We start from the raw sequence: 21082 nt of genomic DNA on the forward strand, positions 1-21082 counted from the left end.
TGATCGTAAGCTTCTGCTGCACAGCCTGAAACCTACAGACCTACCCGCATATGCATCCAATTTATTACACAGAGCGGCAGTCCTACCCAACCGTAACAGTCATGAAGTGACATGAGCCTGTAGGCCTGTGGGCCTGCGATAGTTCTTGGTTTTGCATTTCTTATTTCTCTCGAGTTCCAACGCGGCTGCATGGAATGCATTTTATACAAGCAGAACTGGAACCATTATCCAGGAAAAGATTCCCTTCCAAGAAAACAAGAGAATGTGTAAAGAAAACAAGAGAATGCGTAAAACAAACAGTAAAATCACCAGGTTTACTTCTAATCTAATCCTTGTGCCTATGCATATGTCCCTTTGGCAGTGTCATGTCGGGTTGTGCCATGTTTATACCACCCTCATGCTAGATAAACAACATCAACTCCGGTCCAGTTCCGGTCCCCTTGATTACCCAGCCAGTCCAGTTGACCCCATGGAGAAACGAGTCTTCCGGGTGTCCAAGATACAACCCTGTTTGCAGACGATATCGAAACAAAAAGCCCCCCCCCTTCCGTAAACAAGCCAGCCATCCGGCCCATATCTAAACCTAGCCATCCAGCCATCGCCGCAAAACGACATATGCAAGAGGTGGGGAAGCGCCTCCTCTCACTGGGGCAGCATGTAAACATGCCTCTTCTCAATGGCCGGACCTAGTAGAGGGCCCGCTCTATCGGGCGGCGGTGGATGGGTGCGTCTTCTGAGGAAAAAAGGGGTGGCGTAACGCCTCTGCAGGCGTGAGCCGTTTGTCGGGATTCAGCGTCAGGCAACGCTCAAGCAGGTCAATGAAATGGTTTAAATCCCTGGTCTCCGAGTCGTTCATACCGCTCGAAGCCGCGAGGAGGCGGGTACGCAAATCCCGGGTTGGCTTAACGACGGGCAAGGTCTTCACTGTGGTCTACAAGGTAGGTCAGTAAGGACAGTCAACTCACTCTTTGGATGGGCGAGTGCAACGCAGGAAAAAGGCTGGCGGCGTTCAACGAGGGCTGAAAGAAACATTTCCCCAGCCTTGGCACAGGCATGACGGGCAAAAGAGGGGGGCGTCGTCGGGCAAAGATGGCCATTACAAGCGACGATTGGGACCGAGGCGTTCGCACTTGACGGGTGTCTGCCGCGCATCTGGGGCACGCTTCTGCATATCGGAATATTGAGATGGCCTGGCTCGAGGCCAAGCTCATACTCCCCGACCTCAGCAGCAGGGGTTATGGCCCGTTAGTGGCCAGGAATTAACAGACCACGGGCACAGCACCCGCCTGACCCGTTTGGCTGGCCCCAAAAAAAGAAGCGGAATCCAAATAGAACGGGCGTCTGGGTTGCCGCGCCAGTGTATCAAAGGGGTGTATGTGTGATGTGCTGTGGGAAGTGGAGGATGGAAAGGGATCGCGCATTAAACCATGCAGCAAAACACAAAAAAGCAGGACTCACCTTTCCAAGAACCTTGTCCCGTTCCACGCTGATGAAGTTGCCGAGCTCGTCAAAGTGTATGCTCGAAAGTTGGCCGCGTCGGTACATCTTGGCACTGAGCTTTCCGCGGATCTCCATGATGTTTTTGAGCATCTGGTTGTTGCTATCGCCAGTAAAGAGAATCTTGCCGGTATACAACTCGTAGAGGGTGCATCCAATTGACCACATATCCACGGCATAGTCGTAAGGCATGCCCAGGATGATTTCAGGGGCACGATAGAATCTGCTGACCAAGTACGGTGTAATCTCTGTCGACGCCGTTGCCGCGTCTGAACGATCGATGGCTGTTCCCAAATCGCAAATCTTGAGCACATTCCGCGCCTCGTTGACCTGCAAACAGAGTCAGCATATGAGTCCAGTTCCTTAGCCTGTCACGTCTTCGTCTTACCAGAATATTGTCAGGCTTCAAATCAGCATGAATGATGCTGCACTTGCGCATATGTCCAAGGGCAATGAAAATTTGGGAGGCATATATCCGAGTCGCATTCAGATTGATGCCCACATTGTTGCCAAACTTCTTCAAAACTTCGCGCAGGTTCATGCTCAAATTCTCAAACGCCATACACAAGTGGCCCTTGTACTCGAATGATCTTTCAAACCGAACCAGATGCTTTTTGTTGTCCGGGTCGGCCGCGTTGAGCTTCTGAAGAATGGCAATCTCTGTAAAACCGCCTTTCCGCAGCGCATCATTGTTCCGCATGATCTTGATGGCAACCACTTGCTTGTTGGTGACATCAACAGCACGTGCTACCCCTGAAAACATGCCACGGCCGAGGGTAGTGAGAACCTGATAGCGACCATCGAGGAGCTCACCAGGCCGAATCTTGTAGTAGCCGTCCTTGTCGTCCCCCTCGATATTTTTGCCGCCTGCGCCATGCTGAGGTCTACTATCGTCAGCTGCCGCAGCCTTCGGCTGCGCTGGAGCTGCGAACTTCTGCTCGTCGAAGTCATCCGCAAACATGTCGAAGTCATCGTCGTCTTCGTCTGCTTTCTTGGTGCCATTCTCTTGCTCCCCCGAAGCGGAAACCGTGGCAGCCTCTGGCTGGGAGGGGTCTCGCAGCTCACCATGTAACCCTACGTTGCCATGTCGCTGCTCATCCCGTTTCTCGTCTTCCTGCATGTCCACGGTCGGGTCATAATCTGCAGCTGAAGGGCCATCCTCGTCATGAGACTTGGCTCGAATGTGAGCATTAATGAGAGCTTGATCATCAGCAAAATTGAGGGCCGTTGCAGACATATCCTCTTGGGCTTTACCAGGGGACAGAGCTGGTGATGAGATGCCGTCTATAAAATGTTAGTGGTGTTGAAGTTGAAGATGGAGAACAAAGTTTCAGCACTTACTAGAGTTGGGAGTAGCTGCGTCCACTTTCAGGAGACCAGGGGTGCTCTGGCGAGTGGATGCTGGACTGGACACATTCTTTTCGCCAGCCTGCAATGATTGAATAGTGGGGGTTGAAGCTCCAATACCTCTCTTGTAGGCAGCTTCTCTGAGGCGGCGACGACGTTCGATTTCGGCCTTCTCCCTAGCTTCCTCGTCCATGACAGCATCTGGGTCCCAGTCCATGTCAGGTTCGACAGCCTGAGCAGACTCTTGAGTGGGAGTACTAACACATAGAGGATTAGGACATTGCCGCTGAATTCAGGGTCATAAGAAAGCTTACCCGTTCTGTGAGATAGCAAGCTCATTGATACCGCGTTCAGCCGTTGCACCTTGGTCAATTTTAGCATGGTTTTTGGAAACACCCGAAGCTTCCATAGAGCTGGCCTTCTTGGAGAGGGAGCCGTTTTGCGACTGTCTATCGACATGGGCACTATACTTGTGTTCGTCTGCCGCATGACGGTCCGAGCCATAACGGCCCCTGTCTCGCCTTCCCCGATCACGGCGATCTCTGGGAGAGCGACTGTGGTTTCTAGGCCGCTTGTCTGGGTAGTCATCATGACCGCGGTCCCTGCCATAACCTCGGTCGGAGCCACGGTTGCGGTCACTGCCACCGCGATAGTCTCGATGTCCAGAGTGAGTCGGGCGTTCGTCGTACAGCAATTCGGATCCGCGAGAGGGAGGGCGATCTAAGTCGCGGCCATGGCGACGGTCATCTCGGTTGTTGTCCTCATAGCGTACGCGGAACTGGCGTGGTTCCCGTCTATCGCGAGTATGGCGGTCGTCCCGATCATCGCTGGTTCTTTTCCAGCCCCGAGGAGAGTGGCTACGTCGAGCTGCCGTATCATACTCGGGCTCGCGGGACGCTTGTCTTCCTTGATGATGTCTGCCTCTTCGGTCAACATCAATGTTTCGTTCAGCGCGAGGCAGGGAAGTTGCCTCTACAATTTCCCCTTCATCCGAACTGGGAACTGGAGATGCCATTGTACCGACCGCCTTGCTCTGAGTCTTACTGTCTGCCCTGTTTTCCGCCAAGACCTTTTTTTCCAGCGCAGCTGGCAACCAATCTGCGCTCTGCTGTGGAGGAGCAAACAAGTGTCAGCCGTGAACTGTCAACGCAATAAACCAAATGTGGAGGGCTGAAGCCGACCAGTCAAGTGTTTCCAACCTCTCAAGCCTTGTGAGTGATGGTGCTGTGGATTCAGGGGATATGAGTGATATGATGCAATAAGACAAGATGATCTGATATCCGCCTTGCGAACTTGGTGTGCTGGTGATGATGCTAACCTGACTCGAGTGGAGAAAGGCGAGAGATGAAGTCGCTGCCCACTTGAAAGTCCCCAGGTGTGACGCGGGCGCGCATGCCACGGCATTGGGCCTTAGACTGGAGCATCCGTGCGTCAAAAAGGTGCTAAAACAAATATGCCGGTGTTCTACCGGCTGACCGCCCGGTGGTTGTGGACCTCCTATTGTGACTTGATCTCCACTACCAGCGTCTCAACCGCGGGGCAAATCATCCTAACAAAGTTCACCAGGCTCCTGATTTCTTTGCGCCAGTTCACCAGCATCAACCACACCACCATCTTTTACACTTCTACACAAACAAAAGTCATCATGGGCGGACAAGGCAGAGAAGGCAAGTGTCGCTGTGTTATCATCCCCCTCCAAAGACCTCACTAACCTCTGCGCGCTTACACAGGTGGCAAGGCCAAGCCCCTCAAGGTCAGTCTCTTTCTCGATCGATAGCGCACCGAAAACCAAAGCGCCGACTAGATAATACGCAATGAGCCAAGGACTGACGGACAACGGCAGGCCCCCAAGAAGCAAGCCAAGGAGCTCGATGATGAGGACAAGGCTTTCCTTGAGAAGCAGCGTGCTGGTACGATACCCCCAATGCAATATGCGCTCCCGCGCAGAATGGACAGCAACTAACATGATTGGGCCAACTGCAGCTGAAAAGGCCAAGAAGGAGATGGCCGCCAAGGCTGGCGGTAAGGGACCACTGGTGAGTCGCCCTGTCATCAGCCATCAGGGGAGTCAGATCAGGCCTAACCTTTCTTTGTGTGGTGCAGAACACCGGTGCCCAGGGTATCAAGAAGTCTGGAAAGAAGTAAACAGTGTACCCTCTGTGGGGCTTCGTTGGGAATGGACACTATTAGGGCGTTTTGTGGGTTGTGGGTTGCGGGATTGTTATCAGATTAAGGGCTCAGCTCAGCAGGTAGCAAAGGTGCTCGGTGATGGCTTTGTGGCGCAATAGAGATTCAGTCAAGTGCTGACTGCTTGCTGCTTGGTATACATGGCATGATTCCTGTCTTCGCTAGCGCGCTGTCGGAGATGTCTCTGTCTGACCCAAAACTGCCGCTGAACCTCATGAGGTTGGCATGGAGTTGTAACAGCAATATGTTCTAACGTTCCTGTACGCGACATGTACACGAGAGATCACACCATCCAGAATGATATCTACAGCAAGATCTTTGTTCCGTAATACTTCAAAGTATATACATGATGGGGGATGGGTAACGTACCCGAGCCCCACACTCAAAAGGAATTACATGAAATTATACATGCACCTCGGAACCCTCTCTCTATCCTCTTTTTGTAGAACCTGCGCCTAGTCTTCTTGTGTCCCCATTGAAATTCGTAGTGTGACGTGATGTGAACGTGATTTGGCGTGCTAGAAGCCAGACAGTCCACACAGACTTAACCTTGAAACAAGGTGATTACAGCAAATCTATTCAGAAAAACAACGCCCAAAGACCATGCTTATCTACGCAAATGCAATGATTGTTGTACTTAATCCCCACCCAACCACGGTTTGCTTCTATTCATCATCACTTATCCAAGGAGATTAGCCCCTATAGGTGTTGCCACCATTGCCGCCGCCCGGAGGGCCTGGTGTTCCTCTCCGCGGCCCTCTAAAGTAGTCATATTGTGTCGGGTCTTGACTTGTCGCTGGCTGGCCAAATTCTTGATCGCTCTGCGGAAGGCCGCCATAGCGGGGCCCCCCACCAAAGATGCCAGGCGGAATGGTAGGAACACCAGGTCTGTAAGTCCCAACGTCACCATCATAGCTCCCGTCTCCCGGGCCACCAGCGGCTGGTGTGGTGGGATAACTCGATACCGGCATCAGCGCGGCTCCCTGCACCAGGTTGGCACCACTATCATTGCCAAGGCTGTATAAAGGACTCCTGCTGCGACTGGGCACCTCATGCGCGCCCAGTATGGGGGGTGAGTAGACAGATGGGCCCACGTAGCCACTGGATGACGGCCCAGCCCCAGGGTCGTTGTACGGTGACAACAGCCTGCGATTGGCGCCGAAGCCCATTCCTCCACTAGGCGTTCCGGGTCGAGAGTCTGGCCCGCTCATTATGGTGCCCGGCGTGCCCGGCCGATGGATGTCTGATCCAAAGAGCTCGCCTGCACCATGATCTTCTGCGAATTCGTCCCGGTTCTTGTAAAATTCAAAGTCAAGACGTGATTCGGGTACCACTTCGAAACCAGGCATGCTCGGCGACGCCTTGCCAGCCTTGCCGGACATCATGGAATCCATAACGTACGTGTCGCTGTAGCCGCTGACAGATACCGAATCTCCCAGGCCACCCGCTTCCCTACCGTCACTCAGCCGCCCTTGATAGATGCTCGCAAGAACATTCTGTGCCTTTGCGTGAACCATGGGTGTGATGAGGGGCTTGTAGAGAGCCGGATGGCCAAAACGAGCCGCAAGACGATCGTTCCGCATACTTTGCTCCTTGGCATTCAGCCCTTCTTCAGTCCGTCCTTGCTTGGTAAATCTCGTCGCATAAAAGTGGATCTTATCATCGTAGACGCGGCTGCAGACTATCTTGAAAACGATCAACAAGATGGGCAGCGGTGCCAGAGCATATACCTGGGTCCGATCGACTTGGATGCCACGGACCCAAACGACCAAGAAGGTGACCAGGTTGGCAAGAAAGGTCCCGAACAGGAAACGGTTGAACAGCACGCGCCAGAACATGCCTCCGCTTTCCGTCTTCGTAACGAAAATGTAGAGCAACAAGTACTTCTTGAAAGCCACATCGATACAGAAGAACAGTGCTGCCGCAGGGAGGACAAGAGGCTGAATGGGGGCATAGCAGAGGGCGACGGTGGCGTAGAAAAGGAAGTAGTTGTAGTAGCTGGCGTAATCAAAGGGCGGTGGTGCTGTGAGCTCGATCAGTTCCCGAGGCGTTGGGTTAGAGAACTTTCGCACAACGAAGCTGTAGAAGAGAGTCCACAGTTGCGCAAGATCAATCGCCGCACCGAGCTGTCTCTGCAGGAGCCATGAGACCCAGAAAGGAGACACTTTGATGAGTGAGAGGAACAGGAGAAATCCGAAATCGGCTTCGTAGATGGCCTTCCAAGCATCCTGACCGTTGTTGGTCCTCTGAACAACCGTAGCAGTAAATCCCCAGATGGCACTGAAAACGGAGAAGATGAAGAGGTTGTTGAAAGTGAAGAAGGCGTACAGTTTCGCGACGACATGGCGCTCTCTTCCCGTTTTAGTCTTGTCGCCTGCTCTGATGGACATGCGGCGGAAAGCAATCGGAAGTAGCAGGTAAACAAGTGACATGATTGCCGGAGATGCGATACCCTGAACAATGGACCAGAACTGGGGGCTGCTGGCCAGTTCGTCCCGGAACTCTTTCCATACCAAGCCCAAGTTACTCAGATTGACCAGGAAGACGGCGATGAAAGCATTGGGAACAATCCACAGAATAGTGAGAACCGCCATCCAGAAATTGTTCCACAGGCGCCTCCTACGGCGAGCTGATGGACTCAGCGGCATGTTCTCCCAGATGATGTCGTTTGGCCGAGGAGCCAGCTTGATGATCGCACCTTGAGGCTTCTTCTTCCGACACAGGTAGGCGATGGAGTGTGTCTCGGAGATATCTGAGTATGACGCAAAACCATACGGCATGGTCACTCTCTTATCCACCCTTTGCCGAACATCTTTGATCTCGAGCTCCAGCAGCTTGATGCGCTCGGTAAGATAGTCAATGGCGTCGACCTTGTGGCCCTTGGGATAGCTTGCGTATGAGTGGTCCTTCTTGGAAGGTCGACAGAGAGGTCTTGCTGGTGGCAGATTTTTGGGGTCCTTCAGATAGACTGCCAGGACCTTTTCGAGCTTCCTGACTGTCTTGCCATGCGACTCAATGAGACTTGGGAGAATCCTGACATCACGAGCGATGGCAGTTCTTGAGAAGGAAGAGCTCGGGACCACACTATCGATAATTCGAGCGATACCCTCGTCTGAGCCTAGGTTCTTTGGAATATCGTACACCTAGAAACGCACAGTGTCAGCCAAGCACTCCTGACTTTGTCCCATGGTATAACCACGGAGTACAAAGGGGGTGTTCCATACCATCAGCGTACGGCTGTGCAAACTGTGTTGATACTCCTCGCTCTCGTAGTACTTTCGCCTCAAATGGACAACCTTTCTATAGTTCCACCAGAGAAAGACACAAACAACAATGTCAAAGATCCAGGCCACGCTGACACTCGCCCACTGAGCCGACCCCCACACCAAGTTAGGCGTAATCTTGGAGAGCCAGTTGTCTTCGATGCCCACGCGAGTCGTTGCAGTCCAGTTGACAGGAATCAAGATAGCGCAGCCGAGAACTGTGAGGATGGCAAATATGTTGCGGCACATCCTTGTAAATCGCATGAAGATGGTGGCGTCCATCCCGATCAAGTTGACCATATCCTCCTCGGTTGTCTTCCACAACGGGGTAACCCAAGCAAAGAAGCCCTTCCCCATCGGCGGCGGGGCATGTTTTTCGTCGGCATGTTTGAGCTTCGGCGCATATACAACACTATTGAACGGTCGGAGAATCGAAAAGAGGAAGGCGATCACGGCTGTGGTTCCGATGGAAGAGCCCAGCGCAGCAATGATGGCAGTTTTTTGCAACTAGCGGTTTGTTCGTCAGTGGTCTTGTGTTGTCAAATCGACATGACGGGATAATGGTACCTGTGTTGAAAAGGGATCAGCCAGCAAATCCAGGAGGATCTGCCCAGGATCCTTTTCCGCCATGGTGGCTCTGGGCTGAAAGTGAAGCAGCGCCCTCGAAGGGCAAGATGAGTAAAGGAGGTTCCCAGATTCCGAAAATCAGGGTCCAAAGCGGATGGATGGATGAACAGAAATCGAGCGGCAGCTACAGTCTAATCAATCTGGCCCGGCTGTATACCCAACCCGTTCCCATTCGTTGTTGCAACCAACCCACGCGGGCTGCCCCTTTATCGTTCTTTATCGTCACGTTTCAAATGTTGTCGTGCCGTCGTGAACAAAGGCTGCTTTGGTTCGCCCAAAGCCGGACGATGTCCTCGTGCAAGATGTCGCCGAGCGTGCGTCGAATACCTATGGCTTCTGGGTTGTGTGGGCGTGTTGTCGAAGCTGGATGGAATTTGGGGAGAAGCAGCGAAAAACGACGTGGGTGACGTATAGGACAGGCGCCAAGGCGCGAATGCGTTGGGCTTGGAGGATCCCAGAGACAAGCGATCTAGATCGGCATACTTTTTGGACTATGTATTCCAGTATTCTGGAAGTTTTGGAAACTTCCACGAGGTTGAGGGGGCGCCCGAGTGCAGCACGCAAATCAGGACAAAGAATAGGCGCGCAAAATCACAGGAAAAAGGAGTGTCAGGAGGAATCGAAATCAAAGCGAGTGGTATTTTCGAGACCCCCCCCAGGTAGCGAGTGAATATGGAATGGCGTCCGTTGGGGGGAAAAAACACCGCCTGGAGTTTGGAGTTCTTGGTGTTCGCCAGAGCTGGGGAAGGAGGCCCAGACACCGGCGCTATCCCGCCCAAGGCCGTGCACAAGTCAGGGTCCCAGGCCCGGAACGGTTCCTCCAATTTTTTTGCTGCGTCACCGCCTGACAACCTGTCTAGAAGGATTTAGGGACTGCAGTACGATTGGCCACCCCTAAGGGGAACTCCAGATGACCAAGCTTTTGGGAGTGTGGTGTCGAGGCAAAGACGCAGCAAAAAGTACACAGCTTGGCCCAATGACCGGTTTTGCATCCACGGGATCTTTCCAAGATCCGTGTTCTATTTTGGCACTGCCTCTCGATTGGGATGTATCACTGGATCTGGGCGCCCCACCTGGACCCTGTAGGCGTGACATCCCTCAAAGAATACGAGCTTCATCAACGGCCCAAAACCTGTGTATCTATCCCCATTGCTAACCTCGTCGCCAACTGTTCTCTGTTGTGGCAGTCGATCACTCATGAGGCCGCCTGAGGGGCCACTTGCTGTTTGAAACAGTGTTTGCGTGTTCCCATTCCTGCTGCAGGCCGTTGCATGAATTCCAAGCTTCCCTTTAGCGTTGGTGGCAGGATATCCCCGGGCCCGGCTCTTCTTCCCGACCCCGTCCCTTGCCGACTGACTGGCGATCATTTTACCCTTTGATCGACAAGATCCAGCAACAGCTTCTAAACTCCGCGTGCAAGATTTTTATTGCGAGAATGAAAATGATGGCGTATAAGAGTAAACATTACCAGCAAGTCCAGTGGAAGGGAGAAGCTGCGGGCTGGGTAAGGGAACTATGCATGACATTTGAATATGGGACGAAGCTGAATCCGACAATCGGGCGAGTGTCGTCATGCTACTGGCCCCGACCAACGTTGACGACCCGGAAGGCATCAATCGGGGGTGTTCGGCAGGCCCGGTTGGCCGGCCATGACCTTTCAACCAGCCAACCTGTTCACCGGAAGTCAGCCTCTTCAAGCCACCCACCACATTTCCCTCAAAACACCCTCCATCATCCTGGATACGGAAACATTCTCTTTTGAACTCACGGAGATCACAGTCTATGCTCATTTCTGTCAGTCGTGTCCGAGGGAGATTTGCGGCAACGATAAGAACATCCAGCTTTGGTTCATATAACCGCGCTAGACAGGTGATGACACTGTGGATTCATCATGTCTTTTGTTGGCCTCTTCCATCTTTTTCATTTGCAAACCAGATGTCCCGGTTGAAAAACAGACAAATATATTTCACGCTTCCAAAGGATAGCGACGCCCCTGATCATCCCTTGAAGCATTCAGCTCTTTGGAAGTCTTGGCGAGAGGTCATGGTGTTGCAGATGGCACCTGAAATATACCAGATAGCTGTTGGAAGACTTATGAGTAGCTCCAACAAGGTGATCTCCTGACAACTGCTGCTTATTTACATCAGAATTCTGGAGAAATCACATTCCCAAATCAAATCCAAAACGATCCCAAAGAAAAGGTCGAGTGTCGAGCATAGATGTTAGTTGTTCTCAGCCTTAGCTTTCCCTCTCAACCGAGACTTATACCGGACCTTGGCTTCTTGTCTTCCTCGCTGTACGTCCAACTGATGTGAAAATTTTGCGTTCTTTCTGCTGTTTCTTGGGCCGGCCGGGGCCGCGTTTTTTTGTTGGTATCTCGCTCTCATTCACGGCGTTGGTGATGCTGATCTCGGGTTGAGCCTGCGTCTCGCCGAGGTCACCGTTGCTATCCCCGAAAGCCTCCTCTGCCTTTCTCTTTCCGCCCCCAAGCGGCGGTATAGATGCTGCTGTTTTAGTCGCTGCTGTACTGTCCGGGGCCACAGGAGCTTCACCCATCTCAACATCGTTGTCCCTGGTGTTGCCATTAGCACTAACAGCTGGCGCATGAGCGGCTTTGTCATTTTTGGCATCTTCTGCCACCTTGTCAGTATTAACCTCCGTAGGCTTAGCTGAAACGTCCGAGGTAGCTGCCTCCGTGCTTTTCTGGGGTGTATCCGTCGTCTCAACGTCTTTGGTGGTGCCGTTTGTCACCGTCTTGACTAATGCGGCTGGCAACGTGACGGATTCGGGGGGTGTAGCTTTGGTCTGGCCGGTAGGCTCGGTTTTGGCGCTGTCCAAGTTCTCTTCTGATGTCGACGGCTCTGCGAGGCTCTCTGAAGTTGGAGCCGAAGATGGAGCCGGAGCTGGAGTCGGAGTTAGGGTAGCTGAAGACGGTGCGGCGATACGCGACTCCACAGGACCGCCTGATGCAACTGGGGCGACCTGACCAGTTTTGTCATTGTCGCCGGTTGCTTTATTGTCAACATTGCCATTCGCCACTGCATTGATGTCGGCCAGCTTTGAAGTTTCGCCGACATCAGTCGACAAAGCCGGCGGTGCAGAGGTTAGCTCTTGATGGGTGACTACCGATAAGCGGAGACTTGATGTTAGCAGTGGACAGTAGCATACGCGTATCGAAGCCCTCGCTGTCACGTGTCACCACCTTAATCGTTCTTCAACTGCGTAACTGCGTGCCGACATCCATTGGGATCTCATCCGTCATTTGGACGCGCAAAGCTGAGCCCATTGACGAGTGATGATGGCTATTCCGCGTGGGGGAGGCTGTCTCGTACCTTTCTCCGCTTCCCCAGACATTGCGAACGAAGGCCGAAGTGCGATTGTAACAAGCAGCAATGACGTAACGTCGGAGGACTTGGCGCTAGATAGGGAAAATAGGAATTGAAGCACGGCAATTGTCAACAGGCCAAATTGGGCGCGAGGCAGATGATAGCTGCTGTACTGTAACTCGATGACAGGTTGACAATTTGAAGTTGATGCAGAAGCACGCAGGAGGGCAGATCGCAGAGGTAGAGACGGCAGCAGCATGCCATTGTCTTTTGTCTCGAGATGCTCCCGTTGCACAGACAAATCAGGATTGGTTGGATCTCATCATGGATCTGCGGCTCTTGAAAACATGACGGGATCAGGAATGACATGCCACACTAGTGTGCATCCATTCTACACATCATGCCATGAGCTAGTCTTCACCTTGGTTGAATACCGCCTCTCACCATCTCTCACCTCATCATTCACTTAACCTCACCGTGGGTGCTCACGTCCCAGTTCCATCTTCACCGGGGTTTGGATATATGCTTCAGTGTGGAGGAAGCTATCCAGCCACCACACTTGGCAGGGTTGGCGGGGCTCGAACGGACGGGAGCTTGGGCCAGGTGCAGAACGGGCATGCCAGGGTGCAGGTGTCAGGCTAGAATTCTCTACACCCTTCTACTTATAAACGTTCCTGAACCAAAAACCTCATGGCGGCCTATCATTTGCTTCCTCATGCCCACGATGGGGCCAATGGAAATGCATTCGGTGAGACAAGAGTGACAAGGCCCCAAGGACTCAGGCTGCCCACGCTGTTGCAAAGTCTGTCATCCGGGAGGCTGCTAGCGCACCCCACGATGATCGGCAAGCACCCTCACTGGACACTAGGTCGTGCAGCCAAAGCTCGCTGTCATTTTTTTTCGTGGTCTGCTGCCACCAACGAGGAAAGGGACGAAAAAAAGAAACCTAGAATCATGCATGAGAACATGCCGCACAGCTATTATAAGGCTTCAACGGCCAATTGGGCCAATGACATATTGCTGTTCCCACCACCGTCCACATATCCCGTCAAAGTTGCATTTGTTTCTGCTTGAGGGCCACTTTGATCCAGTCGGCTGTGGCCAATGCTTGCCGGTTAGCCGTCTGTGCCGTCTCCCCAAGAGGGAAGGCATTTAACAACAAGACTTCTGAGATTCGTCTAGTGTCTTGTCGATTCGAAGGGAAAACTCTCTGCAAATTGCAAAAGCGAGCTTCTGTTGGTCCCTGCCGAGAATAACCGGAGATCCGTCCCCTGTCCAGAGGCACTCTGCAAGGCTGTTTATCGCTGGCCTCGCTGTTTTCACGACGTCGCAGCATCTGAGGGATTGCGTGACGCTAGCGGGGCAGCAGAGTCTGAATCTGGTCTGAATCTTCCATCATCGCCCCCACCATGGAGCAGCGGACGGAGAACACCAGCCACTCACACCACCCGCCCAGCTCGGGCCAAGACATGTTTGGTTATCACACTCCCGACCACGTGCCATAGCGCGCATCTGAAGCTGTTTCTCTGAACAAGAGCGCGTTAGTAGAGGCGGGCGGAAATGCAAGCAGCGGTTGCACGGCGGGGTCCGGGGCGCAGTCGCCGGAAGCCATCGCTGCGGTGCGGTCTAGGAATGGAGCCTCGAGGCATCACCGCATCCGACCACCTGAGGAGGTTTGAGGTTCTAGAATGGCAGCAACATAGCAAGGTGCCAAGGCTGAGGCCAAGAGCTCTTGGCGAATAGGAAAAGCGGGCATTCCCAGCCTTTGCAGCCAAGCCCTGATGACCTCCTTTGCCAATCCCGCGTCTGGCTGGCCCTATCAGAGCCCGACTGGAGTGTGTTAGTCTTTGTCAAGAACCAGGGGATGACGCTCATCCGTCTTCAGTCGCCACCCGATTGCAGTCTTATCACTCCTACCGAACGCCGCCGTCACCCACAGCGGGGCTCTCAAGGACGTATGCCACGCCCAACTGCTTGGCTCGCCCAGCATCTCGCAGCATTGAGCGGGTTTGAAGAGTCAATCCAAGGTCCGAGGCAGCTGTGGGAGCCAGGATGGAGTTCTTGGGGCTTCTTGGCCTGCTACCCGCCAAGTCCACTGTTGCTTTGGCCGCCGACTTATCGGTGAGCAGCATGCAAAAAGATGCTGGACCCTGGCCGGTACCCCGACGGAGCACCCAGTTTCTGTGCGGTTACTTAAACAAAGCAGGTACCCCGTCATCCCCCCGTGATCCGGGACTCTCTTCTTGCGTCACTGTCCAGAGGAGGAAAAAAACAAGCTTCTCTCCCCCATCGTCCAAGCTTTGTGCGTCGTTGGCTCCACGGCGTCAAACTCCATCATCAGAGTCCGGATTGTCTATAACGGCCGTCCCTGTGCCCATCCTGCTGATCCTCCCTACGCAAATGAGACAGACTGCTCAACACTCGAGGTCGTGTTTACCCCGTCAGGTCAACTGGTGAACGTATCGCCCTCCTCCCCTCCCCCAACCGCCAACATGGCCGGCGAATTCCCCAAACACCCGTTCCTCCTTACCCCGGAGGAGACGGCGCAGGCTCTGGGGACCGATATCGACAAGGGCCTCACCTCGGCCCAGGTCAAAGAACTCCAATCCAAGTATCCTACCAATGAACTCGATGTAGGCGGCAGTATCGCCTGGTACACCATCTTTATCCGCCAGCTTGCCAATGCCATGATTCTGGTATGACCCCTCCCCCTGAAGCTTCCCAAACAAGCTTTCGCACCGCGGGTGCCATTGACTTAAGTGGCGCATCGACTGACAACTGTGCTAGGTCCTCTTCTTTGCCATGGCCCTGAGTTTTGGCGTAGGAGATTATATCGAAGGCGGTGTCCTTGCTGCCGTCATTGTGTTGAATGTGTCCATTGGTTTTTATCAAGAATATGGCGCCGAGAAGAAGATGGATGCGCTCCGTGCGCTTTCTTCCCCCTCTGCCAATGTGCTCCGCGACGGTAAGATGCAGGTCATACCAAAGTAAGTTATGCCCTTTCAAATGCCGCTCTCCTCTGTTCGAGCTGGTCTGGTGCTGACCAGTTTACTCCGCCAAAAGTGCCGAGGTCGTTCCTGGTGACATCATTGCCCTCAAGATGGGCGATACCGTTCCAGCCGACATGCGGATGTTCGAAGCCATGAACCTCCAGTGCGATGAATCATCCTTGACAGGTGAGGCCATGCCCATCGAAAAGATCACCACCACCGAGATCTATGTCGAGGGCGGCGAGAAGCTGGCACAGGACGAAGGTGAAGTCGGTATCGGTGACCGCATCAACATTGCCTATGCTACCACTGTTGTCCAGAAGGGCCGTGGCCGTGGTATCGTCATTTGCACTGGCATGCAGACCGAAGTTGGAAAGATTGCCGCCTCGACCAGCAAGAAGAGACGCAAGCCCGGCAGGTCCATGAACTGGAAAAAGTACGGAAAGGCTGCCCCGGTCAAGGGTGCCTTCAGACGCACCTATGACTTCCTCGGCAAGTTCCTCGGCTTGACCGAGGGTACTCCTCTCCAGATCAAGCTGGCGAAGCTGGCGTACCTGTTGTTCTTCTGTGCCATCGTCCTGGCCATGATCGTCTTCAGTGTCAACAAGTGGCCCAACCCGCTTCCCAGCGAGCTCGTCATTTATGCCATTTCCACCGGCATCGCCATCATTCCCGAGTCTCTCGTCGCGGTCTTGACTATTTCCATGGTTGTGGCCACCACTGTCATGAGAAAGGCCAACGTCGTTGTGCGTGACTTGTCGGCTCTTGAAGCCCTCGGAGGTGTGACCAACATTTGCTCCGACAAGACGGGCACTCTTACCCAAGGCGCCATGATCGCGAAGAAGGTGTGGACACCTGCCTCCAACAGCATCTACACTGTCAGAGACTCGAAGAGTCCCGCCGACCCCACTCAGGGACGCGTCACAGTCTCCAGCGCCGACGTTCCCGTCCAAGAGGAAGAGGAGAAGCGCGATTATGACGAAGAGAGAACGACCGCAGCCATCAAGTTTGATGGTGTCCCCGACGAGAAGCTCAACCCCAAGCCACAATCATCCCCCGAGGCCGAGGCTGAACTCACCCCCGACCTCCGCATGTTCCTCCTCTCGGCAGCGCTTTGCAACCTTGCCACAGTGCGGTTCGACGACAAGGAGGAAAAATGGAAGACGACCGGCGAGCCCACCGAAATTGCCCTGCAGGTCTTCGCTCACCGGTTCGACCTCGGCAAGAAGAACGTGGAGGCGACCGGATGGAAGCAGACGGCCGAGTTTCCCTTTGACAGCTCCATCAAGCGCATGTCCGTCATTTACGATGCGCCCGAGAACAACGAAAGCGGATTGAGCACCGAAAACAGCCATGTCTTCACCAAGGGCGCCGTCGAGCGTATCATCGACCTGTGCTCCCACGTCGGGACGACCGATGTACCCATGACCGAAGAGTACAAGGAAAAGATCCTCAAGCAGATGACCGACTTTGCGTCCCAGGGCCAGCGCGTTCTCGCCATTGCCTATCGTGCCTGGAATGGCCGCTACGTCGCTGGCAAGAACGACGGCGTTGACCCCTCTCTCCCCAAGAACGATGAAGCCCAACGGTCCGCGGTGGAAAAGGACCTCATTCTCCTCGGCTTGGCTGGTATCTACGACCCTCCCCGCCGCGAGACCACTCCCGCCATCTTCGACTGTGCCCAGGCCGGCATCAAGGTGCACATGTTGACTGGCGATCACCCCGAAACGGCCAGGGCTATTGCTAGGGAAGTCGGTATCATCCCCCGCGACCTCAGTGTCCTCCCCGCCGGTGTTGCCCAGTCCGCTGTGATGAAGGCTACCGACTTTGACAAGCTCACCGACGAGGAGATCGACGCCTTGCCAGAACTTCCTCTTGTTATTGCTCGTTGTGCGCCCGAGACCAAATCTCGCATGGTGGAGGCCCTTCGCCGCCGTGATGCCTTCATGGCCATGACTGGTGACGGTGTCAATGATGCCCCATCCTTGAGCCGCGCTGATGTCGGTATCGCCATGGGATCCGGTTCCGACGTGGCCAAGTCTGCCTCCAAGATTGTCTTGACGGATGATAAGTTCAACTCGATCGTTGCCGCCATCCGCGAAGGTCGCCGCATGTTTGCCAACATTCAGAAGTTCGTCCTCCATCTTCTCAGCAGCAACGTTGGTGAAGTCATTCTCCTGATTTGCGGTCTCGCCTTCTTTGACGAGTCCGGCATTTCCGTCTTCCCCATCGCTCCCCTCGAAATTCTCTGGATCAACATGGTCACTTCGTCCTTCCCCGCTTTCGGTCTCGGTCGTGAGGCTGCCAGTGCCGAAGTCATGCGCAAGCCCCCTCACGACAAGAGGCGCGGTGTGTTCACCAACCAGATTATTGTTGACATGATCGTCTACGGTATTCTTATGGGCGCCACCACACTCTCGACCTTCATCATTGTCGTGTTTGGAAAGTACGATGGCCAGCTGGGAAGGGACTGCAACAAGCACTACTCGGAGGGGTGCATTCCCGTGTTCCGCGCCCGCGCTGCTGTTTTCGCCGAGCTGACCTGGATGATTCTCCTCACCGCCTGGGAGATCAAGGACCTTCGCCGGTCCATGTTCCGGCTGAACCCCGATTCCGAGTCCAAGTTCCCCTTCTTCAAGGACGTGTACAACAACAAGTTCCTCTTCTGGGCCGTCGTCATTGGCGCTGTCTCTGTGTTCCCCACGGTGTACATCCCCGGCCTCAACAGGAACGTCTTCAAGCACACCGATATCAGCTGGGAGTGGGGTGTCGTTTTCGGCATGACCATCTTCTATGTCTTTGGTATCGAGGTCTGGAAGTGGGTCAAGCGGACGCTTAACATTCTGGATGACCACAAGGTCAGACAGGGCAAGTGGTCGCAGGGCGAGGAGGGTCAGAAGATGCGGTTCGCAAAGTCGATGTCCTTCTCCAGCTTGAAGAGTTGGGCCTCCAGATCCAAGGCTCAGTCCAACGGCGGCTTGACTCCAAGCACCACGCAGCCGCGGTCGACTTCACAGGCACCCCAGAACCGGGTGCCACAGACTTCGCCGGTTTGAGGGAGAGACGACTGAATTAAAGTAACGGATGATATGTGGCGTATGGGACGATGCGCTGCTGGCCACGCGGCCGGGTCATGTTGCTTTTTACGTATATCTGAGTTGACGATGTTGATGAACGATGATACCACGCATATTTCGAAGCATGTTGACGAAGAAGATGCGAAGGGATCGAGATAAACAAAGGCTCGGTTAACCCCTCCTATTATCGAAGGAAGACTGTTTGGGGGTGGGGGGCGTGCGCTATCATGAGTAAAAGGCATCTTGATGCCGTGGTTGTTTTGTTGCATTGTATTTTGTTTTATGATATCCAGCATTTGATCGAACTGTTGGTTGGCGATGGTCTGGGCAAATAGGTACTGCCCTCAGGATCAGTAGAACGTAGCGTAATGTTTGGCTGTTAGCATTTGGCACAATGGAAATTGAAAGTCTTTACATGGAATTTTGTTTATGGGAAAGTGTTGAACTTGAGAGGGATTTTAAAACAGGTTCGTGTGACGAGCTTCCATCGAGATAAGATTGTAGGCAAGTACGTAAACCCCGGGGAGAGTCCAGACCGCGGTCAACCCCTGAGGAAAAGGCTCCCATGCCACTCTGGGGAGGTGTGGGTCCACAAGCTCAGGTCGCGCTAGTGTGTAATTGGGGGAACGCCGTGTCGCCAATTAAGGACACGCGCAACCATCCCGTCCCGTCCAACGTCCAATTGACAACGAGACACAATCTTCTGCCTTTTCTTGAATCATCACTTCGAATCGACCACCAACTACTTTCCCTTCCTTAGTCGAGCAGTTACCAATTTCACAATGGCGCCTGCGAAATCATCTACCGGCGGCAAGGACATGTACTCGGTCATCCTGCCTACCTTTAACGAGCGCCAGAACTTGCCCATCATCACCTGGCTCCTGAACCGCACATTTACCGAACAGTTCGTTCTCCCTCGCCATGATCAAGTCTTAATCGCCGTTGGACTAACATGTGTAAATCATCATACAGGAACCTCGACTGGGAACTTGTCATTGTGGACGACGGCTCCCCAGACGGAACCCAAGAGGTCGCCGCCCAGCTCATCAAGGCCTACTCCCCTCACATCCAGCTTCGCCCTCGCACCGGCAAGCTCGGCCTCGGCACCGCCTACGTCCATGGCCTCAAGTACGCCAAGGGCAACTACATCGTCATCATGGACGCCGACTTTAGCCACCACCCCAAGTTCATTCCCCAGATGATTGAAAAGATGAAGCAGGGCGACTACGACATCGTGACGGGCACTCGCTATGCCGGTGACGGCGGTGTGTACGGCTGGGACTTGAAGAGGAAGCTGACGAGCAAGGGCGCCAACATCTTTGCGGATACCGTTCTTCGGCCTGGAGTGAGCGACTTGACGGGCAGCTTCAGGCTGTACAAGCGGGCCGTGCTGGAGAAGCTGTTTGAGAGCACGGATGCGAGAGGGTTCACGATGCAGATGGCGCTTGCTGTGACGGCCAAGGCGAAGGGGTATTCTATCGGAGAGGTCCCGATTTCTTTTGTGGACAGAGTGTACGGTGACAGCAAGCTGGGCGGCGAGGAGATTGTGGAGTATGCCAAGGGGGTGTTGCAGCTTTGGTGGTCCATCTAATGGGCTTGGGGGAGGGAAGAAGCTGGAACTCGTGGAAGGGATGAGGTTTGGGATATTAATTCTAATGCTGATATTTACCCTGTTTGGAAAGCGAAAATGAAACGGCAGAGATGATGAATGCCAGGAGTTATGCGCAAAAGATTTTTCGATTTTCCTGACACGGCAGCACTTATCTACATGTTCCTACCACCCGTTACGCTGATTGTTTGACCGGAAATATACGAGCTCAGGGGGGAAGCGATGGCCAACACAGCACTCGCAGCCTCGGTCGCAGTGCCGGGTCTCCTGAGTGGGATGTCCTGGTATGGAACGATGCCTGGAGGAGCTTGCTTCTGCTTCTCCGGGATACCCAAGGCAACCTTCTGCCCATCAACCTCAACAAACGCACCGGCCTCCTTATTGGCCGTCAGTCTCGTCTCGATATGCCCAAAGGCAATCGTGTTCGCCCTCACGCCGAACGCAGGGCCCCATTCCTTTGCGATAGTCTTGGTCATGCCGATGACACCTGCCTTGGCGAGCGCATAGTTGATCTGACCGGCGTTCCCGTGGACACCAGAGGTGGAACTGATGTTGATGATGTTTCTTGGCTCGCCGTCCTTCACACGGAAGTAAGGGGCTGCCTCGCGGATGATTTTGAAGGGGACGGTGCCGTGTAGGGCGACGATGGTGTCCCATTGTTTGTCGGTCATCTGTCCACGCCGTCAGTATTGTCCACTTGGGGGAAAGAAGGAGAGAGGTGCCTTGTGAAGAACCGCATCCCAGGTAAAACCAGCATTATTCACAATGATGTGGATCTTTCCACCTCCAAACTCGGCTGCTTTGGCCACCAATTGTTTGATGTACTCGTCCTTGAGCAGGTCTCCTGCCACAGCGATGGCCTGGCCGCCACCGGACCGGATCTTGGAGGCTACCTCTTCGGCTTTGGCGCCGTCAATGTCAGAGACGACGACTTTGGCGCCCTCGTTGGAGAAGAGACGTGCACACTCGGCCCCGATACCCTGCCCTGAACCGGTGATGATGGCCACTTGGTTGTGGAGGAGACCTTTGGGGTAGTTGAGCTGGCGGGAGAGCTGGGCGGCGCGCTCAGCCATGCGCATCTTGATCACGGAGGTCATGGTGGCAGAAGTTGATGATGCAAGTGTCAATGGGTCAACGAGAGCCAGAGAAGAAATGGTTG

The 21082-nt window shown here is 53.9% G+C and overlaps 7 protein-coding genes across 7 annotated transcripts; 3 read left to right on the forward strand and 4 right to left on the reverse strand.

Annotated features, from left to right (window-relative positions):
* Nucleotides 1-284: 284 nt before the first annotated feature.
* PRP4 (U4/U6 small nuclear ribonucleoprotein prp4) lies at nucleotides 285-4243 on the reverse strand. The gene is made up of 5 exons (XM_062877307.1): nucleotides 3159-4243; nucleotides 2839-3101; nucleotides 1886-2781; nucleotides 1459-1827; nucleotides 285-931 (listed from the first exon to the last, which is right to left on the reverse strand). Exons 1-5 carry the CDS (start codon nucleotides 3857-3859, stop codon nucleotides 704-706), a joined length of 2457 nt encoding a protein of 818 aa, XP_062733052.1. The 5' UTR covers nucleotides 3860-4243; the 3' UTR covers nucleotides 285-703.
* Nucleotides 4244-4489: 246 nt separating this feature from the next.
* On the forward strand, nucleotides 4490-5446 carry TMA7 (Translation machinery-associated protein 7; the record flags this gene model as incomplete). The annotated part of the gene is made up of 5 exons (XM_062877308.1): nucleotides 4490-4517; nucleotides 4575-4597; nucleotides 4688-4754; nucleotides 4828-4880; nucleotides 4948-5446. The coding sequence occupies 5 exons, from the start codon at nucleotides 4490-4492 to the stop codon at nucleotides 4987-4989; spliced, it is 213 nt and encodes a 70-aa protein (XP_062733053.1). The 3' UTR covers nucleotides 4990-5446.
* On the reverse strand, nucleotides 5256-9893 carry QC761_301580 (uncharacterized protein). Its single transcript, XM_062877309.1, has 3 exons — nucleotides 8862-9893; nucleotides 8256-8801; nucleotides 5256-8174 (listed from the first exon to the last, which is right to left on the reverse strand). Exons 1-3 carry the CDS (start codon nucleotides 8922-8924, stop codon nucleotides 5724-5726), a joined length of 3060 nt encoding a protein of 1019 aa, XP_062733054.1. The 5' UTR covers nucleotides 8925-9893; the 3' UTR covers nucleotides 5256-5723.
* A 1015-nt stretch (nucleotides 9894-10908) lies between these two features.
* On the reverse strand, nucleotides 10909-12713 carry QC761_301590 (uncharacterized protein). The gene is made up of 2 exons (XM_062877310.1): nucleotides 12254-12713; nucleotides 10909-12043 (listed from the first exon to the last, which is right to left on the reverse strand). The coding sequence occupies exons 1-2, from the start codon at nucleotides 12504-12506 to the stop codon at nucleotides 11184-11186; spliced, it is 1113 nt and encodes a 370-aa protein (XP_062733055.1). The 5' UTR covers nucleotides 12507-12713; the 3' UTR covers nucleotides 10909-11183.
* A 545-nt stretch (nucleotides 12714-13258) lies between these two features.
* Nucleotides 13259-18804, forward strand: cta3 (potassium/sodium eff). The gene is made up of 3 exons (XM_062877311.1): nucleotides 13259-14943; nucleotides 15035-15234; nucleotides 15311-18804. The coding sequence occupies exons 1-3, from the start codon at nucleotides 14740-14742 to the stop codon at nucleotides 18291-18293; spliced, it is 3387 nt and encodes a 1128-aa protein (XP_062733056.1). The 5' UTR covers nucleotides 13259-14739; the 3' UTR covers nucleotides 18294-18804.
* A 95-nt stretch (nucleotides 18805-18899) lies between these two features.
* On the forward strand, nucleotides 18900-20013 carry DPM1 (dolichol-P-mannose synthesis). Its single transcript, XM_062877312.1, has 2 exons — nucleotides 18900-19218; nucleotides 19287-20013. Exons 1-2 carry the CDS (start codon nucleotides 19097-19099, stop codon nucleotides 19903-19905), a joined length of 741 nt encoding a protein of 246 aa, XP_062733057.1. The 5' UTR covers nucleotides 18900-19096; the 3' UTR covers nucleotides 19906-20013.
* Nucleotides 20014-20078: 65 nt separating this feature from the next.
* QC761_301620 (uncharacterized protein) lies at nucleotides 20079-21020 on the reverse strand (the record flags this gene model as incomplete). The annotated part of the gene is made up of 2 exons (XM_062877313.1): nucleotides 20079-20594; nucleotides 20646-21020. 2 exons carry the CDS (start codon nucleotides 21018-21020, stop codon nucleotides 20079-20081), a joined length of 891 nt encoding a protein of 296 aa, XP_062733058.1.
* Between the last annotated feature and the right edge of the window lie 62 nt (nucleotides 21021-21082).

Source organism: Podospora bellae-mahoneyi, chromosome 3 (genome assembly GCF_035222275.1).
Source record: "Podospora bellae-mahoneyi strain CBS 112042 chromosome 3, whole genome shotgun sequence".
Taxonomy (NCBI): domain Eukaryota; kingdom Fungi; phylum Ascomycota; class Sordariomycetes; order Sordariales; family Podosporaceae; genus Podospora; species Podospora bellae-mahoneyi.

What these genes read in the sequence shown, in the direction of transcription:
- PRP4 (XM_062877307.1), bottom strand. Translation starts at nt 3,859, where the DNA reads ATGGCATCTCCAGTTCCCAGTTCGGATGAAGGGGAAATTGTAGAGGCA. An exon ending in TGAAGCCTGACAATATTCTG is followed by an intron (nt 1,828 to 1,885) that starts GTAAGACGAAGA and finishes CTCTGTTTGCAG; the next exon opens with GTCAACGAGGCGCGGAATGT. An exon ending in GGGACAAGGTTCTTGGAAAG is followed by an intron (nt 932 to 1,458) that starts GTGAGTCCTGCT and finishes CCTACCTTGTAG; the next exon opens with ACCACAGTGAAGACCTTGCC.
- QC761_301580 (XM_062877309.1), bottom strand. Translation starts at nt 8,924, where the DNA reads ATGGCGGAAAAGGATCCTGGGCAGATCCTCCTGGATTTGCTGGCTGAT. An exon ending in CTGATCCCTTTTCAACACAG is followed by an intron (nt 8,802 to 8,861) that starts GTACCATTATCC and finishes ACAAACCGCTAG; the next exon opens with TTGCAAAAAACTGCCATCAT. An exon ending in TGCACAGCCGTACGCTGATG is followed by an intron (nt 8,175 to 8,255) that starts GTATGGAACACC and finishes GTGCGTTTCTAG; the next exon opens with GTGTACGATATTCCAAAGAA.
- QC761_301590 (XM_062877310.1), bottom strand. Translation starts at nt 12,506, where the DNA reads ATGCTGCTGCCGTCTCTACCTCTGCGATCTGCCCTCCTGCGTGCTTCT. An exon ending in GTCTGGGGAAGCGGAGAAAG is followed by an intron (nt 12,044 to 12,253) that starts GTACGAGACAGC and finishes GCTTATCGGTAG; the next exon opens with TCACCCATCAAGAGCTAACC.
- cta3 (XM_062877311.1), top strand. Translation starts at nt 14,740, where the DNA reads ATGGCCGGCGAATTCCCCAAACACCCGTTCCTCCTTACCCCGGAGGAG. An exon ending in TTGCCAATGCCATGATTCTG is followed by an intron (nt 14,944 to 15,034) that starts GTATGACCCCTC and finishes CAACTGTGCTAG; the next exon opens with GTCCTCTTCTTTGCCATGGC. An exon ending in AAGATGCAGGTCATACCAAA is followed by an intron (nt 15,235 to 15,310) that starts GTAAGTTATGCC and finishes CTCCGCCAAAAG; the next exon opens with TGCCGAGGTCGTTCCTGGTG.
- DPM1 (XM_062877312.1), top strand. Translation starts at nt 19,097, where the DNA reads ATGGCGCCTGCGAAATCATCTACCGGCGGCAAGGACATGTACTCGGTC. An exon ending in AACCGCACATTTACCGAACA is followed by an intron (nt 19,219 to 19,286) that starts GTTCGTTCTCCC and finishes ATCATCATACAG; the next exon opens with GAACCTCGACTGGGAACTTG.